We start from the raw sequence: 19,444 nt of genomic DNA on the forward strand, positions 1-19,444 counted from the left end.
CCAGCTATCTGCAGTGCTACCTCCCAGGTCACCTGTGTCCATGTCTTGGCTTTCTTCAAGGTAGCTTGGCCCCCACCCAAAGCCTTTTCTGACCCTAAAGAACACCCTCCTGCCTCCACCAGCTTCAGGGTCTCTTGGTTTTGTCTTTGTTTCTGTGCCTAGCACTGGTAGCAGGAGCTTTTATATGTATATATATATCTCCCCCAGGACAAAAGGCAGAGGGAAATTCTTAGATGTTAACCACCTCCACAGAGGAAAAGCAGACACATCTTTCACCGGGTTACTGAATACTTTTATTCTGCACATAAAATTCACTAAGGATCTGGCCTGCAATGACAAGTACATGGCTCCACACGTGGCCACAAAGGGCTGGGGGTGTCACAGAGTAAGGGCTTCCAGCAGTGCTGGGGGATCAGGTACAGCCTGGTAGGACACTTCTAACATAGCAGGGGGACATGGAGGAGAGGAGGAGGAGCAGTAAGCAGCACAGGCCCTGGTCTGGTGCTTGGGGCAGACATCTACTTGGGTGATTGGTGCCTGCTAAGCTAGCTCTGGGCTCTCCTAGGCACAGGCAGCCTATTGTGCCTTAGGGTTTCTAAAGTTTCTTCCAGCAAACTTGGCCTTGGCACCCAGCTCTTCCTCAATTCTGTGGAGAAACAGAAACACAGACAAGTGTAAGCATGAAGAAGGCCAATGCAATGGCCTCACCAACCAAAAGACAGCAACAACCACCCCCCTGAACCAGAACAGCCTCCAGGTTTCCTAGCTTCTCTGCCCTTCTAGAAACTGGACTTAAGCCTTCTTGAGTTCAGGGTGCTTTCACAGGGAACAGCACAGAAAAGAGTGGAACAGAAACAACTTAAAAGTCCCTTAACCGCCGCCATTGCCCAGCCCTTACCATTCTTCTCCCTTTGAACCAAGACACACTACTGATTCTAAGACAAGCTAAGGTTTTAAAGACTTTTAAGAATCAAGTGGGGCAGCTGGGTGGCTCAGTGGATTGAGCCACCAATCTGGCCTCAAACACTTCCTAGCAGTGTGCCCCTGGGCAAGTCACTTGACTCCCATTGCCTAGCCCTTACCAGTCTTCTGTCTTAGAACCAAGCTTTGTTGGGGGTTAAATGTAAGTTAAACTGTACTTTGCTATAGAACCCTATCACCAAAGAAAGCAAAATGCAAAGACAGATACGCTTCTTAGCTGTGTATCCTTGGGCAAGCCTCTCAACCCTAATTGCCTAGACCTTCCTGTCCTGCCTTGGAACTCTAATACAGAAGGTAAGGATTATTATATATATATTAAAAAAGCAAAGGATCTCCTCACCTAAGAATCTGATTATACTTGGCCAGGCGCTCAGATCGGCAGGGGGCACCAGTCTTGATCTGGAAGAAAAATCAAGAGTAACATATAGACTTGTATTTGGAGAACCAGACAGTGACTAAAGGTCAGAGCAAAGTATAGTTAAGATATGGCTTCCTTCTGCAGGTCTCTCTCTAGGTGAATATAATTACCATTCCAGGTAGCTACTGGAAAGGCACTATAACAAAAATTAGGCACCAGCACTTACCTGTCCAGTGCACAGACCCACCACTAGGTCTGCAATGAAGGTATCCTCAGTCTCCCCAGAACGATGGGAAACCATGACTCCCCACCCGTTGGACTGGGCCAGCTTGCACCTAGACACCACACACACAGAAGTGAGCAAGGTCAACAATCATTTTCAATGTTGGATCCCCTGACTTAGAACAAGACAATATATGTGAGCAACACAAGCAGACTCTCTTTATCCCCTTTAACAACTGAGAATCACAGCCTGGATGGGACCCCTTAGCAAGTGTTTCCTCCACTTTGAAATGACAATACACTATTTTTACCTACCAGGACATTATGAAAATCATTAAACACACCCCAGAACACTTTGTAATGGTCCATCACCACACTGAGATGTGATAAGTACAGTGTCTAGGCAGAGTTCCATAAATTATTGAATGAATCGATAATTTATGACGTGGGAAAGTAGACATTTTAGCAATCAACTATTGAGTGAATATTCTAGGGCCAGCTCTAGCCTGGCAACGGACCAGGCTGGATTTAGAGCAAAACACCTAATAGGTCTGGTTGGGCCCTGGGCAAATTCTTGATACCACAGGCAAAGATTCTTGAAGACTATTACTTCAAACTCAATTCAAAAAAAGTTTTGAAGAAAAAGCTTTGAACTCAGGTTAGAAGAGAAACTTGCATGCCAAATTCAATTATCTCCAGATTCTTCTTCCTGAGAGCTTCCATTCATAACTGCACTGTTATACAATACTTCACCTACACAACCTCAAAACAACTTTGGCAAAGTGGTGAATACAGCTATTAATTTCAATTTACAGATGAAGAAACAGCCTTAGAAGGTGACTTGACTAAGGTCACTGGGTAAAGAAGCATCAGGTCCCCTTCCTGTTGTCCATAATAGCCCTGCACAGAACTTACGCCTGGAGAGATTCAGTCACGGTGCCAATCTGGTTCACTTTGAGCAGAAGGCAGTTGCAGGCTTTGACATCCACAGCCTTTTCAATACGCTTGGGATTGGTCACAGTGAGGTCATCCCCTACCACCTGGATGCCTGCAGTAGCAGTGAAATTTGTCCAAGCTTCCCAGTCATCCTGGTCAAAGGGATCTTCAATGGACACCACTAAGGAAAAAGAAAAGGCAAGGCCCTGGTCTCATTACATGTGGATACAAACACATATCCTGGAATGTCAGTGTCCCTTTCTCATGGTCACCTATGAATACCAAATGACTCCTACCTGGATAATCCTTGATGAAGCCCTTGTAGAGGTCCCCAAGAGCCTCAGAGGAGATGTGTCTGCTGGGATCATCTGGGGACTTGAAGTCCAAGTCGTATTTCCCAGATCGGTGGAATTCTGAAGCAGCAACATCCATGCCAATGACCACCTTATCAGTATAGCCAGCTTTACTAATAGCAGTCGTTAGCAGCTCCAGAGCTGGAAAAGATGGCAGCAGCAGCAAAGGAGGTAAGAAAACACTGGTAGGTGAAAACAGAAATTTCACTTCAATAGGTATCAAGCAGGGAGTTTAACAGGGAGGGCAAGAGACACTCTCTCTCCATCGAACTTGTCTGGTTCCTAGTTGCAGTTACCTTTGCTCTCCCTGACTTGGTAATGAGAAGCTGTTTCTAACTAAGGGTAGCGTGGCCCTTAGAAGGTCACACAGCAGGAAATTAGGCAAGGTCTTGAAGAAACAGTCTTCCCCATTGGCAGCTGGCCCAGATTTATAGCTCAGGAGCAGCTGCATTCACCAAGCTACAGTTACAGTAAGCAGCTGAGATCAGCCCTTTCAAAAGCTGCAGAGTTTAAATGGAATCAGAAGCTGAAAATCCAACAAATACAAGCACTATGGAAGTCGAGGCCTCAATGCCATGTGCCTAGCTCTATTAGAATGCCCAGAAAAATGTGTCTGCATGAACACGATGAAGGAAGATATCCAGATGTTTGAATGGGGTAATGCTGATGACTTGCTTCCCCCAAAGCCCCCAATTCTACCTACTTTCAGCCTTCCAATGCAAAATCATTCTCAATGAAGAAACCCATCACTCAAGCTTTTCAGCTAAATAGCTCTAAAGGAAAAAAATGAACCCTATTTATTAGAATTTCCTCCTAGAAAAGGAAAAAGGCCTACTAGGATTAAAATCTCATACCCAATCTAGCTTGAAAAGTTTCTTTTTTTTGGGGAAAGTGCCAGTTTGGTAGGAATCACGTATAGAAAAACATAGTTTAATGTGACTCGGAAGGTCAAGGGGAAAAATGACCTTCTAGACCTATGGATAAGTGAAGAGCTCATCACTAAAAAAGTAACCAAGGATTATAAGTCAAAATGCTTAATTTTGGTCATATAAAATAAAAAAAAATTCTTGCACAAATCTAGTACAATTAAAACTAGAAGAGAAGGTATAACTAGTTGGCTCAGTTGAAAAAAGTCAGACATGGAGAAAGGAGGTCCTGAATCCAAATCTAGCCTTAAGATACCTCCTAGTTGTGTGACCCTGAGCAAGTCACTTAACTTCAATTGGAATTGGATATATAGAGTATCGTTGTGTTAAGAGAAGGTTTAAAAACAAATTAGAAGGTTATCTAGGAAAAACATCTTTTACCCTAAGAAATTTCTTTATAAATCAAGAGTGAAATGGAGCACATAAATAATCTGATCAAGGAAATCATAAAATTACAAATCCAGAGGACTGAAGAAACACTCTCTAATTCCAGTTAGGGAGGAAATGAACTTGAATGAATGAAAGAATACATTTTTGCATATATCCAGTGGGAACTGGTTTCTTGTTCTTGTTCTGAGGGCTTAAATGGCAAAAAGGAGCATGGCAAACTGAAAGGCTTGCCCCAAAATACACAAGAATATCCCCAAATCCTTTTTGGGGAAAAAAAAAACCACACCATGTTGGGATACTGAGAACATAAACTGAAGTCAGTTCACTCCAACCCTTTACCTTCTTTATTCTCCAGGATGTTAGGAGCGAAGCCACCCTCATCCCCTACATTGGTGGCATCCTGTCCATATTTCTGCTTAATCACATTCTTCAGGTTGTGGTAGACCTCAGCTCCAATGCGCATGGCCTCCTTGAAGCTTGATGCCCCAACAGGGAGGATCATGAACTCCTGCATGGCCAGCTTGTTACCAGCATGGGAGCCACCATTGATCACATTGAAGGCCTAGTGAGGAAAAAAATTGAGGTATCACTTGATCCATCAAGTGATCTAACTCCCCTAGGATTTATGAAAGACAAATACCTTCAGAGAGAGCCTGAATAGAGCCCACAGACCATGCTATCATGTGACAGGGAAACATAAACCCACCTTATTAAATAAGGTCTGGCTCCATTTCCAATAAGACCTTCAAAACAAGGAGCCATCTGTGCTAGACTTATCCTTCTGGAAGCACTAAAACATCCACTTGGATTTTACATCTTTATGTGCTGCTGAATCTTATGTACCCATTGAGGACCCAGGAAGCAATTATTCACTCTTATCTATGGCTTCATGATTTGCAAAAAAAAAAAAAAAAAAAAAGTTTTATAATACTACCTGGCCCATAGAGACAACTTACCGGAACTGGCAGGATAACTTCTTCATTGCCTGCAAGATCAGCAATGTGGCGGTACAGGGAGACACATTTCTCTGCAGCTCCAGCCTTACAAACAGCCAGAGATACTCCCAGGATGGCATTGGCACCAAATTTAGCTAAAAGAGCAGACAGGTGATTTGTTAAATAAGGTTTATATCCCTATTACCAAACTTTTTTACAAATAGCCTGTTGAGGTTAATATATAGTCTAGGACAGTAGCACTAAAACATCTTTTGTAGAGAACACAGGAAGAATTTATAATAAAAATGGGAACCATTCTAGTTTCTCCTTAGTAACCTTAGCCAAATGTCTAAACCCACCCCATTTATCTGGTCACAATGCCTAATGTCCTATTTTCTTATTGTCTCTATTACCATCAATTCCTCTAGCCCTTCCCTATATCTCAACCATTTAAGCCATTCTACTCTCAAAATTTCTTGTCCCTTAATCTTCTAGATCACATCTTGTCAAACCCCAAAGGAGGACTCTTCCCTCCCTTTCTCCTACTTAAAATGCCTGACTGGACCCAGTACAAAATGATGTTATCCATCTCATCTTTTAATACTGTCCTTGTTCCTCATAAAGTCTCAGCCAGTCTCAATAGCACCCTTCTCCCACTTTCAGCTGAGGACCTTACTTCCTTCAGATTATAACCATGAGACAACTGGATTAGCAAGAGTTCTCTTCCCTCCCCTTTATCTAACATGTTTTAAGGCAGGGGTCGGCAACACATGGCTCTCCAGCCATATCTGGCTCTTTCTGCAGGAGCCATAAAGTCAATTTTGTTTTCAGGCGCTATTATAGGAGTGCACACTGTGAGCACTGTATGGCTCTCACAAAATTACATTTTAAAAAATGTGGCGTTTATGGCTCTCACGGCCAAAAAGGTTGCTGACGCCTGCTTTAAGGCCTTCTAAGAATTAAAGAGGCCAAATGCTTTACACCCAATCCTTGATCTGTCCCCTTCCACATTCTCCTAACAATTGTCCCCAACACCCCCACATTCCACTCTTTGTGTCTTTGTGATGAAAGGCCATTTGAAGAAAACATCTATAAATATGTTTCTGGGGGTATGTTTTCTTTTACAACATGGATAATAAGGAAATGTTTTGCCTAACTGCACATATATAATCAATATCAAATTGTCTGTCTTCGTCAAGGAGTGGCTGTACTGGTTCCAAGAGTGGTGAGGGCCAGGTAACAGAGGTTAAATCATCTTGTCTTCTAAAGCATTTAAAACTTTTCATACTTTGGCCTTGTTCCAATTTCCCATTATGGTTACATTTCATTCCCTTCTACACTCTCACTTCCTGTGGTTTCTTGCATTTGAGGCTGATGCTTCATCTCCCTAAGCCTTGGCAATGGTGCTCCATGCCTATAAAACTGTCCTTGCTGCAACTTGAATACCTGTCATCTCTTTACAGTCAATCATGTTATCCACTCTAAAAATCCCCATCAAATGTCCTTCTCTTTCTGAAATAGACATAGTCTTAGCTCCATAAGAGGTGGTTATTTTCTTTATCTGTCAGGGGATTTGGTTCTAGATGGGAGCTTCAGCAACACTAAAAACAAAGCTTTGAAACCATGAAACACATCCTTGCTGTTTGCCTGAACTAAGCTCCTCTACAGTGCTTTGGCACTGGGACCAACCAGTGAACAAGCACATTGCTGTGGACAACTTCAACCAGAATCTGATGTGAGGCTGTGACCAGAGACCAGAAATTCCCTGGGATTTAGACTCTAAAGGATCATCCCAGTGCAAATATCAATAATATGGAAATGTCTTGATCAATGCTACATGTAAAACCCAGTAGAACTGCACATAGGCTATGGGGGTAGGGAGTTGGAAGGGAGGGAAAGAACAAGAACTATGTAATCATGGGAAAATATTCTAAATTAAGTAAAAATTTTTTGAAGAGAGAAAACCCCTGGGCCCTAAACAACCCACCCAACTGATGGAATCTGGCTAACATTCCCAAGGAGCTACACACACAGCCCTTGTGGCTGCCCAAGGTCATCTATCCAGTCCAAATCTATGGAGGACTAATTGGGCAAATGCTCTCCACAGGAGACAATGACACATTGCTTGCTTTTATTCCATTCCCTTTTAGATCAAGGGCATCCATCAGTATAAGCAACTCACATTTATTATCAGTGCCGTCCATTTCTAGCATCAATTTGTCAATCTTCTCCTGCTCCACAACATTCAGTTTCTGTAACATAAAAGAGAAAATAAGTTGCCAGAAAGGAAGATTTTTTGCTACTTCACCAGTGGCTTCTAAGGCCAACATGGGATAGAGGTCTGACAGGATGAAAGAAATTGAAGAAAACTTGGGATATCATCTGGTAACTTCTGGTAAGGAGACCAAAAGCCTGAAAAGTGAGTTGTCCCAAACCACCACGTTGAATTAGTGGAAGATATGGGCCCAGAAGTTTGGGCCCTGACTATCAGGAACCATATGTATATCTAAGCACAATCTCCTGTTTTGTATGAGCTATAAACACCAGTTGTGAACAGACACATTTATGTCCTTTGTGCATAGATGTGATCTCAGAGAAACAGAGGATTTCCAAAATTAGTTTTAGTGAAATCCAGTGAACACTAAGAGATCCAGTGAACTGCTCAGGATCATCAGAAGGACTTAGAAACCCATCTCTATTCTTTGTTATAACTGTCCACCTTACTAAGAAAGAGAAACTAGATTCTTAGAAATGTGCCTTATATTGTTACAGGGGAAAGTTAAAAGGCTGGCCAATACCTTCAAAAAGCACAGTCTAGCTAGAGATATTAACATATATGAGATAATTAGAAAGTCAATTTAGGAAAATGGAAGAAACCAGAATTTATCCATTCAAATATAATTTCCTCTTAAATTCCTTACTCTGGGAAGCTTTATACTTATTTCAGTATTCCCATTTCCCACTTTAGCAGCATTTGAAATTGCCTGTAGAGTCTTCTTACTTCTGACAAAACAGTGTCATTTTAGGACAATTTTTGCAAAGAATCAAGTCACTTGGAAGCCCATCTGATAAATAGGTAGGCAGTAAAAAAGATGGGGGGAACTGGCTTGGGTTGGAGGGGGAGGGGAACCACCAAAGTCATCATAGAGTAACAAATGTGAACTGTGGAAATTAGCTAAAAAGGCAACACACCCCAGATTCTTACTCTCTTCTGAGCAACAGAAGCCTACCCAGAAGATATACATATGACCCTTTAGAAGACTACTTTGAAAGACAAGATTTGTTTAGATGAAAAAGGATCTACCATGCTTGTTAACATGATGGGCCTTGGACAGTTAGTATTAAAGGGAAGGTAATGCATGCATGTCAAAGGAAAGGCAGAAAATATGCAATCCAAGGCAGAGAGGAAAACATGATATCTGAGGAGGATATGTTAAGACCTGGCTTGTATGGGAGGTGCACATTAGTGAAATAATATAGTGAGGCCAGAGGAGGGAAGACTAATAATTCAAAGCACTTGTAAACAAATAGAATCAGCAAGAAAACAATTCTTGACCAGGGAAATAATGATTTTAGGAACGAGTGAGAAATAACATCTAGCATTGGACTATAGGATGAATGAGTGGGGACATATAATCAAGAAAGAGATTAGGACTAGCAAAATTGTAATGGAAATAGAAAAATACAAAATACATCCTAAAGATTTAAGAATTTGCTTATGATAACAAAACTATGAAGAGCAAAAAGTTAATGATGAGCGTGAGATTTCTAGCTTAGGACAATGGTACTACTAACAATATCAAGGAGAGTTGAGAAGGAGAGCCAGTTCTTTAAGGTGACCAATTACTTTCAGAACTCATTTAGAATTAAGGACAAAGGGAATAGACACAGTTCCTGGAATAAGCAGGCTTTCTGAACTAATGCTCAGCAGTTTGTTTAGATATTAAGGTTAAGGGAATTTTTTCAGTTTTATGAAATCTTATCTCAAGAATGTTTATTTTCTCAATAAGAAAAACTGTCCCCCATACAGAGGGTGATATTTCCCTTTCTTTTTGTGCAAATGATTTTCTCAAAATTAAAAAAATAATATTTGGAGAATGTTATCCATGAGAAATGAGCAAGTGATTCTTGTTCCTACTGCCATTTTCACTGGGAAAGAGGCTATTACAGCCTTTTCCCTTCATCTAAAATTTTAATCCAAGGCCCCAAAATGCTATGAAACTCTTAAGTTTCTTAATCCCACCTTTAATTAGAAGAAAAAGCAAATACCCAGCCAGACAGTAGGTTAGGCTGAAGTGTATTCAAGAACTGGATAGAAAATCTCACAGGGTGGTTTCTGTTTTTGACACTTAAGAAATAAAGGCTACTGAAATTGGGAATATGTATTAGTTAAAATGAGGAGGATCCTACCTTGCTAATCAGGCACGGGGCAATAGATTTATTGATGTGCTCAACCGCTTTTGAGACACCTGGAAGGAACAAGCAAATCAAATCACTGACATTAATACACAGGCCAAGCAGGCATTGCTAGATGATTACTAACAACTAATAGTCAAAGAGATTGGAGTCCACCATGTGACTTTAAAAAATCTTTTTAGAATGTTTTTCTCTTTCTATTAGCTTTCTTGCCTAAATCTTAAATTATTTTCATCCAGGATCCCAAAGAGTTAAAATCATAGAGGCACCATCTAAGAATACCTGCCAGCAGGTTAATTGGAAGACCATGCATTGGAAATACCATCTGCAGACAGACCACAGTCAAAGCTTTACCAGTCCATTACCTGGGTACACAAGGCTGTTGCCAGGAACTCATTAACATATTTAACAGGTCTGGAGACACCTGACCAGTAGTAACAGTGACAAAGGAGAAAAAGGAAAACACAAAACACTCAGAAAAGATTAGATTGTACAGGACACAAAAGTAATGAAAACAGAACCCCAAAAAAGAGAGAATGACTCAGGATCCTCAGGTGTAGCACTTATTCCACACATTTATTTGTTCCCTTTGCTGTCTTATTTACTTTTTACTTATTTTAAAACCCTTACCTTCTACCTTAGAATGCAGTCTAAATATAGGTTCCAAGGCAGGAGAGAAGGGATTGGCAACTGGGGTTAAGAGACTTGCCCAGCGTGACAGACCTCCCATATCTCCAGGTCTGACTCTATCCCCTGAGCCACCTACTTGCCCTGGGAATGTAATTTAAATTGCCCCTATGCAGGCTGATACTATTAAACACATTAAAAGTGATTTTAAATATTTAATTAAAAAAAAATAATGATGTTCCTTTAATCTGAGTTGACATTTCAGTCATGTTATATCTGTTTATGATGGACTTCCTCACCAGAAACTCCATAAGATGAGCAATATGGACAAGTATTAGTGATGCTGACACAGTGCATATCAGGCAAGAGCCCAAACTCAAAATCATCTCTTCTGACTCCTAGATCAGGGCTCTTTCCATTGCACTCCTAACAAAGGGAGTTGACTCATTACTTTAATGAGGGAGTTTCATTTGCTCTGGGAGCTATTCCCTACCTGAAACCTTAATCCTCAGTAGACTCTGCACTTGTTGCTGGGGAAATTGTGCAATTTCACACAACATGAGAATTAAGACTCAAGTATGGAATAACAGACACTTGTATATAAACCATTTTTCATAAGATGATTTCTTAAAACAGAAGGGAAATAAATACAGAACTCTAAACTTATTGTATTCTGCTTCCTTTAAAAAAACTTACAGAAAAGTGATTAGTTATTTCTTTCCCTAAAAGATTTACTTTCATGAACCTGGTTTCAATTTCCAAAATACATTCAGTTGTCATTGGAAACTTGGGAGATGACAGCCTCTTCACTGCTTCAACTACTCCCCTCACCAATTCTACCCAAGGAGAACAAAATATCTGGACTGCTGTAATGGAAATAAATGTTATACGTATTACTGTCTGCTAACAAAGTATGCATGTTCACAGTAGGTGTGCCTTACATAATACTGGTAATTCTACAAAAAAATGCAAGGACAGATGCCCAATCCAAGTGGAAAAGCTAGAGTTGATTAAGGGGTCAGGAGAAAACGAATGAACATAATTCTGGGGCTAGGAGCTAGGTCCTCTAGCTTTGAGATGAGAGGTGAAGAATTGTTAAAGTGGCCCAAGAGAAGTCCCAGAGGAGGTAAATTAAAATAGTGGGTAGTCTGGGGAGGCACTATGAAATTATTTTGATGCTAAATTCTAGCTACCACAACTAAATATGAAGTCCAACTCCAATGCTTTAACTTGTAGAGAGTAGAAGAGGGTGATTATTCTAGCTAAATCAAGATCCCTTTATAGGATTACTGGCCCAAAATTAAGAAAAGCCATTTTGAAAGGACTATTCTAAATTTCTAAGGTTAGGGAATACCAAGTTTTAGTGCACTACTTTTTGTCATATTTTCTAGGACTAGAAAAATGAATTTGCTAATGGAACTTATATGGACTATTTTGGTTTTGCTTTAAAGAGGTAAATCAAAACTAGCAAGTCTCCTTTTCTTGTTGTTCAGTTATGTCTTACTCTGTGGTAGACAACCAAAACTGTATGAGGTTTTCTTGACAAAGAGACCATTTCCTTATCCAATGGATTGAGACAAACAAGTCAAGTGACTCATTCAGGGTCACAAAGCTAGGTCTCTTAAAATGCTTTTGATTTCAGGCCCAGCTGCCCCTAATTTAAACAGTCTAACCATAAATCAATTGTTTTTTTTGGGGATGTCACTGACCAGTAACTAAAGTAGGAAGTAGGAAGGAACTAGCTAAAAGACATGTTACATGATAAAGAAACACACAATACAGATGAGAAATGCAATTTCTCCCAGTTGATTCAAGGATCTATACAGATATTCTTCATTCATGTAAGTGCCTGGTTAGAGGCTCATTCTTAAAGAAATATGTGGAAAAGGAAGAAGAGTAGGTAAGCAGCTGCTATGGCTTAGTTGACTCTCAACAGTGACACTCTTTCAGCAGAGACAGTGAGTGAAGTTCTCTTACCTTTCCCCATGTAGCGGGTTTTATCATTGTCTCGGAGCTCCAGGGCTTCATGGACACCAGTAGATGCACCACTGGGTACAGCAGCTCGGAAGAGACCTGGGTAGTTTTTTTGTTTTGTTTTGCAGGGAAAGGGATGGGGAGGGGAAAAACAGAGGAAGGGAATGTGGAAGAAAAAAAATAGGAGTAATTAGCTATGTGTAAAGTAAAAGGCCATTAAAATTGTTACCTCTCCCATTACCAGATGGGTAGAAATGACAAGCAAACAGAATGCTCCTTCCACATCCCTCTATCAAATGAGAAGGCTCACCTACATTAAGTCTGATTCCACTAAGCTCTCCTAATACTTATCCTTCTCAGGTCCAAGTATTGCATCATTCTACAAAGCTGTAGACTTGACAGTAATAGGTTTGGAGAAGAGCCTGGGAGGGAGCACTGTGGGTCTAGTGCTCTTAAATCAAGCTGAACCAGGCAGCCAGTTTTCAGTCCTGAGGTTGGTTCAAACATTTATCAAGCAAGCAAGTTCATTCAACCATTCAGGAAGCAAAATCAGCTCAGCTGGGCCAGAGAACAAAGTCTATTGTGATTGCTTATTGCATTAAGTCCTTGAACAATAGGAGGTCTGAAAAACGAAGATGGAACATCACCAAGAAGCAAATCAGACAAGAAAAAGACACAAAGCTTGGAAGTAAAAGACCCTTAAAAGAATCTGAACTATGCAATTCTACAGATACAGAAAGCTACTAGTCTAGGCTCATACCTACAGTGGACCAAGAAAACAGGGAAAACAGGCACTAGTAGATCATATTTTAAAAACACATTTTGGGGGCAGCTAGGTGGCAGATTCAAATCTGACCTTCCTAGATGAGTGACCTTGGACATCACTTAATCCCATTTGCCTAGCCCTTACTATTCTTCTGGATTGGAACCAATACACAGTATTGATTCTAAAACAAAAGATAAGGCTTATTAAAAAAATTTAAAGATCTGGGAGACCTGGAAGCTGGTGGATTTTTATTTTTTATAGGCAATTACTGGGTATAAGCAACTAAGATTTTCCCTCCAACATATGCCAAACTAGTGGGTGTCTGGGCTGTAAATGCAAATGGATGACAAGGAGTAGAAAGTTATAAGTATATTCATTTTCTAATCAAAGTGTTTCATGAATACTCCCAAGTCTTTGCTCAGATGTGGCAAGGGAAGCACCAAGATTTTTACCAAAATCCAAAATGACCCAACAGAGAAAATCAAATTTTAACATACTATTATCATTTCAGTTTTAATGACAAATAAGGAGACACAAGATGGGGGAAATGTGTAGATGGCAATAATTTTAGATAGGCTAATTAAAGATGAAACTCAAATAAATGGATTTGTAAAAACCACAACCTTACTTTCCCTAATATAAATACCACCTTTGAGGTTTATGGGAGACATGTTATTAAACTCAGGTCTGATTATTTATAAAAGCACCAGGAAATTAAAGAGTTCCTTTATAACAACTGCCTTAAGGTACGCTTTTTTCTTTTAAAAGTTCAATTTATTCCTTTGGCACCAAACAGTTTAAACCTCCAAGAAAACACAACAGCTCACATCATGAAGAGATGCCTAGTCAACATGGCATGAAACACATATGACCCCATTCACTAAGCTCATCTACCTCAGAGGCTGTTTGGCTTAACTACAAATAGCAGCACATAGTGAGCTTCCCCATAGAGGCAAACTGTCAATGAAAAGCAGTAGCACTTTTTTAGCAAGAAGGAAATTAGTGGGGGTAGGGAAGAGTGAAATTTTTTGGTCATGCTATGACTCACACTCACTTCAAGAGGCTCAGTTTCACTAGTCAGCAATAGGCTAAATAATCCCAAGGTGATTCATTTTAATCTCACTTCTCATTGACCTCAAGCCCCTTCATCATCTCTTTTTTAAGGGCAATAAAGAGCTCCCTCTCCTTCTCTACTGAAACAAAAAAACCCCAATTCCTCCACTTCCTGGGGAGAGCATGTGAATCAGGGCCCAACAGGTTTCCACGGGAACTCTGCGATCTTACTTCTGTCCCTACTTTGGTTACAAAGTAATTAAGAGCTACATTTTAAATCAGTAAACCCTTTGGCCTCTTTTCTGTAGTGTCTTAACAAATACAAATCCAGTTGTTGCCTATGAAACAATTTCAACCCCAGCTCCTGTACTGGGCATTGTGGAGAGAAGGTGCCCTGGTTCTAACTTTGCTTCCTCATCTGCTTCCTTGTTTTAGCCTTGCTTCATATCTGCTTGTCTTGAAAAAGTGAATAAGTTGAGGACACTTGGAAGCACCATGTAATGTTCTCATGTGGGCCCCACCCCATTAGTCATGCCCAAGCCAGAGCTTATTCCTGTGTGCCTAGGACTATAAAGACTTTTTTTAAGCATAAGGAAAGAAGCATTTATTATGTGCCAGGTCTGTGTTAGCTGACTTACAAATATCTCCCCTGCAATTAGAAGACTTGGCTTATATTTTAAAAACAGACTCATGCTTTTAACATGGTAGGAAAATAGTCAGTGTGCATAACAGTAATGGAAGAAAACAAACACTGGGGTCCAGACAGGTAAATGAGGGATGCACCTTTTGAAGTGTAGAGATCAACTTCAACAGTGGGGTTTCCCCGAGAGTCAAAGATCTCTCTTGCCTGCATCTTGAGGATAGACATCTTGAGGTTCTGTGGGGAACAAAGTTCAAATAATTAAGGTCACCCTTCGGCTCTAGTTCTAATAGATCTCTACAATGAGCATTTACCATAGCCTTGTAAGGACACAAAGGTGGACCTCACTCTCTAAGTGATCTAGAAAGCAGGCCTACAACTCAAGATAGCAGGTGATAGATAAGGGCCTAATAAGTAGTGCAAACCATATATTCCACAGGAGTAAGGGTAGGTGAGATCATTTCCAGCTGGGTAGATCATTTAATATTGATCTTGATGGATGAGCAAAATTTCAATAATGGATAAGCAGGGGAACAAATTCCATAAGGGAAATTACACAGATAAACAGCTGCAATAAACTATAAAAATAAGATAAATAGTGGGAGATAAAATAAAGAGTAAATTGGGGCCAGCCTATGAAAGGGCCTTGAAGCCCAGCAACAAAGGGTTGCTTTTGTAAACTTGTAGGCTGGGGAGGAAACAACAGTTTTTTAGGAAATTAAGGATAAGCTTTATTATTTTTATTATTCTTAAAGAGGTATAGAAACGAATGCTTTTTATAGTTAGGTATTACAACAGCTTGGGCTAATAAGTACTGAATTTGAGGAGTAGCAGTAGCAATGAGGAAAACAGCAGTGATTGAAGGTACCAAGGTCTGAATGAAGGATTGGGAAAAAAGAAGGATACTAGGGCCCTAGGTGAAGTGATCATCAAGGAAGTCCTGGGTTCTAGTTGTGACTGTCAAGAATTTCTAAGACACTTAAAGGAGTTGGACTAAACTGAAACAGTCCTGAGCTTGAATGAGATCACATTCAACAAATGTACAATACAAAATCATCGAGGATCAGGAAATGGTTGAGTGCTTACTGTAATTTCCCCATAACAGTTATGTTATGTCTAGTGGTCTGAGAGTGTAAGTTTCTGAACTCTTCATTTTCCCCATCTTGTGGGATTTAAAAAATGAGTTAGATAACCTTGATTCTAGGTCTGAATTCTACATCCTGGCTGAAGATACTATTCCACCTTAACCTGTAAGCAGCTCTTAATTAGATAACTTGCTGAGAAAGTGCCAACATGTATCAAGAGTGAGTCTCCTCACCAGGAATTCTTTCTGGACCAGGTCTAGCATCCCCTCCCTTGGAACTGAGAAACATGCTATAACTTGTAAATGGGAATTATGTCTTGGGAATGACATAACCATGACACATTGGAATGTATATGGGAAAAAAGGCTCTTTTTAAAAATTGGGGATACAGGAGAAGACATCTAAACTGAAGCAGAATTGACCCATAACCTTCCCCTACTGGAAATGAGAGGCGGGAAACACTAGGGAAGGACTAGGCTCAGCAGCAAGTGTAGGGAGCTCATGTTGCCATTTGTTCCTAGTCTTCACCATGGCAGGCAACAAATGTAACAACTCAAGAACAACTGAGAAGGGCTGGGATTATCAAACTGGCCTGTCCTCCATCTTCTCTGGAATGTTAAAGCAACAAATGGGATAGCAAATGTAGACACTAAGCCACTTGCTTAACCCTTTTTGTCTTATAGTCCAAAAGGGATTATTCATGAGCAAAGATAAAGCATGTAAGCTAACTGCATGCCATTTCTGTTCATTTTTAAATTCACCTCTTAAAATTATACTTAATATCAGATTGTAATATAAATCCAACTTTGTTTTCATTAATTACAATTTAGTCATTTAGTGAAAACTCTTTAAAATGACAACCCTCCAACTCCAATTTCATTTTTTTAAAAGTCTCACAGCTCTCACTTCACTCTATTTTGGTGGATTTGTTCTAAGACAACTGGCAAAGTTGCCCTGAGCTAGGTGGCAGGTCTGGAGAGTGCTCAGCATGCAGGTAAGACCTGAGTTCAAATGTGAACTCACAGTTGTCACTTAACTCTGCCTCAGCCTCCTCATCTGTAAAATTAGCTGAAGTAGGAAGTGGCAAATCACCCTATCTTTTCCAAGAAAACCCCAGATGGGGTCACAAAAACAACTAAAATAACAGTTGTTTTAGGCACCATATTGTGGGGGAGGGGGAGTGTGAACACCACCTCTCCTCCACTTGTATTTACTGTGTCTCACTAAAATGACATACTGGATGAAGAACAATTCTATTAACATGATTCTACTGATTTGCTTTTTATCTCTAGATTGACTCATATACCAGAGGCTAAGGAAGTATCCTAGGCAAAGTCGTGGCCTAACTATGAGCCAGGTTAGAAAGCTTGCCAGTAAGACTAAACAAGAACTTATTTTGGAAGAAACTGTGACCAGGATGCTCTGGGCATTTTAAGAGGTTCTGTTCTGGCATATGAGAGGATGGCATTACAAGAAAGGAATAAAAAAAAAGGTTCTCCCAATGTGAATTGCATACTCTATGCTACCAATAGGAGGCACTCTGGCTGGTGTTAACTTAAGTCAAAAATAAGCATCATTCGTTTCAGTTATTCTAAGTTACAATTTGTTCCAAAGGAATTTAGCTGGACTTCAAGCCACTACATTGCAATCACTGAGCCAACTCCAATCACTGTAACACTTTGGACTAAGAAGCTATTGGGGGAAATGCATCTTATCAACAGCCCCTTCCTCCATTTTAGGAAAGGGCCTAGTTTCACAGACCACGAGGCGGCAAGAATGTACATCTGAAAAGAATAAGGGGTGGGGGTAGGAGGGAAACCACCAAAAAGGCCTTCATTATTTTTTCCTGCCTCTATTTCAGTTTAGTCACTTAAAACTTCTCAGGGCCTTATCTGTAAAGTGAGGGAAGCAGAACTATTCCATAACAGGTCCATCGGGTAGTCTATATTTAGACAAAAGATAACTCCCCTTACCTCCCCCCCAAGGATGGGCACTTGCTACTGATAAATAAGCACAATTACCTTAAGCGCTCGATAATAACTACCCATTTATTCCTTTCATTGAGTCCCATTCAAGTGTAGTCCTCTTAACTACTCTCAGGAATTAGGACTAGCCTAAGGAATTATTCCATTCCAAATCCTACAGGTATTAAAAGAAATCGTTTTTCATTAAGAGTTCACCTTCCCAAGACGAACAAATCGTACGCCTAGGAGATAAAATAGCAGGGATTTGCATCTCCTCACCCAAATGCGAGGGAACTCCCCAAACTGCAAGGGGAATGTGTTCATTACCGCAAGCATCTTATCTACTTCTCACCCACTTATCTACTTATCCACATCCCCGCAAAGTCACCCTACTAAGTCTCTAACCGGGCCCTCCCCGGATCTGGGTGACCTTGAGTGAGGCACAGCACCCCAGAGGGCCTCAATCTTATAGTTTCTAAAAAGGGGGCCGAGGTGGGTTCCAATGACCTCTGAAGTCCTCTCCCGAGGCAAAAAGTTGTCGAGGGCCCATAGGGAGCGGCTCTTGGGACTAGGTAGTGGGAACCACAGTGGTCCACGGGGAGTCAGATCAGGGCCCGGAGAAGCGGGGAACCTCTTTCATTGCCACCCCACAATTCTGAGACCCCTGGTAGTTTGCGGATGCGGGCCCACGAGGGGAAGACTCCCTTTACCTGAATACGGTTTCCACCGACGAACTCAGAGAAGAGAGGCCGAGGGGTCTGCCTACGCCAGGAGGGAGCGTTAAATGGGCGAGCTCACCCCAAAGAACCCCTCCTCCTCCTCTCGTGGCTCCTCCTCTTTCTCCTCTTCGCTCAGTCCGGGCAGCACCTCCCACTCCCTCCAGACTTCCGCTCTAGGTTGGAGGGAAAGGGAAGGGCTCAGGCACCGCCTCCCCATTCGCCCATTCGCCTCTCTCATAGCGCCACCGGCTGCATGCGGCCCCCCCCATTGGCGGAACGCTCAGTCCCTCTCGCCGCAGGATTCCTTATTGGGTGGGAGGACCCACCGACGGGGAGGGGCTACGACAGGAGCTGGACCAAATGGAGCCTTTTCCCTCCCACTAGGGCAGAGGTGGGGGGAGGGGGAATTAGGGTGTCGGTTTTGGAGCTCACGTACTCAGCGTCCGGCACGCTCTAGGTCTCTGGTCTTGCCCTTTTGTTAGGGGCTAGCAGCACACCAGACCCTGATCCTCTTTCCCGCCCGTCCACTTCCCCCAACCCAAGGCATGCCTCCAACTGGTGGCGCCTGCGCAACCGTCAACCCGTTAGGCCGCCTAGCTCTCGCGCCGGCCCCTGGCCTTAATCCTATTTCCTTCTCTCCCAAGCTCCAAACCCTCATTCTCTGGGGGAAGCTCTTCCCACATCGCCCTCCAAGCAAGAGCTGGAGAAAGAACTGACCGCTCAGTCCTGCAGCCTTCTTAGGGTGGAATCATTGCCCTTCCCCCAAGACCCTACTAGGTTATTACTAGCAATGGAAAAACCCCAGCCCCTTAGGTCTGCTCCTCCCAAGCAGCCGCGCGCGCAGGCGCACCGGCCATGGAAGAGACCCGCAGTGCTGCGTGACTGGGAAAACGTAGCATCTAGCGAGGGCTCGCCTTCGCGCTCTCGCTCTCGCTCCCGAATGGGGCGGGGGGGGGGGGGGGCGGTAAGAGAATCCCGCGAGCTCTGGGGGATGAATGCAGGAAGGCGAGGCGATGCCGGCCGCTCAGTGGCCCACCACCTTGGGCGTAAAGCGAATCAGAGAGCTCACTTTATAACCACCCTCCTCCCACCCACAGCCC

At 41.9% G+C, this 19,444-nt stretch overlaps 1 protein-coding gene across 2 annotated transcripts; it reads right to left on the reverse strand.

Annotated features, from left to right (window-relative positions):
- Nucleotides 1-270: 270 nt before the first annotated feature.
- On the reverse strand, nt 271-18,438 carry ENO1 (enolase 1). 2 transcript variants are annotated; one of them, XM_044671257.1, is made up of 12 exons: nt 18,336-18,438; nt 14,721-14,814; nt 12,122-12,217; nt 9,512-9,570; nt 7,284-7,353; nt 5,123-5,256; nt 4,506-4,728; nt 2,794-2,991; nt 2,477-2,678; nt 1,566-1,674; nt 1,322-1,380; nt 271-646 (listed from the first exon to the last, which is right to left on the reverse strand). In XM_044671257.1, exons 2-12 carry the CDS (start codon nt 14,803-14,805, stop codon nt 577-579), a joined length of 1,305 nt encoding a protein of 434 aa, XP_044527192.1. In that variant the 5' UTR covers nt 14,806-14,814; nt 18,336-18,438; the 3' UTR covers nt 271-576. The 2 variants fall into 2 exon arrangements, with proteins under 2 accessions (XP_044527192.1, XP_044527193.1); XM_044671258.1 differs by lacking the exon at nt 9,512-9,570 and adding an exon at nt 9,883-9,941.
- Between the last annotated feature and the right edge of the window lie 1,006 nt (nt 18,439-19,444).

Source organism: Gracilinanus agilis, chromosome 3 (genome assembly GCF_016433145.1).
Source record: "Gracilinanus agilis isolate LMUSP501 chromosome 3, AgileGrace, whole genome shotgun sequence".
NCBI classification, from domain to species: Eukaryota; Metazoa; Chordata; class Mammalia; order Didelphimorphia; family Didelphidae; genus Gracilinanus; species Gracilinanus agilis.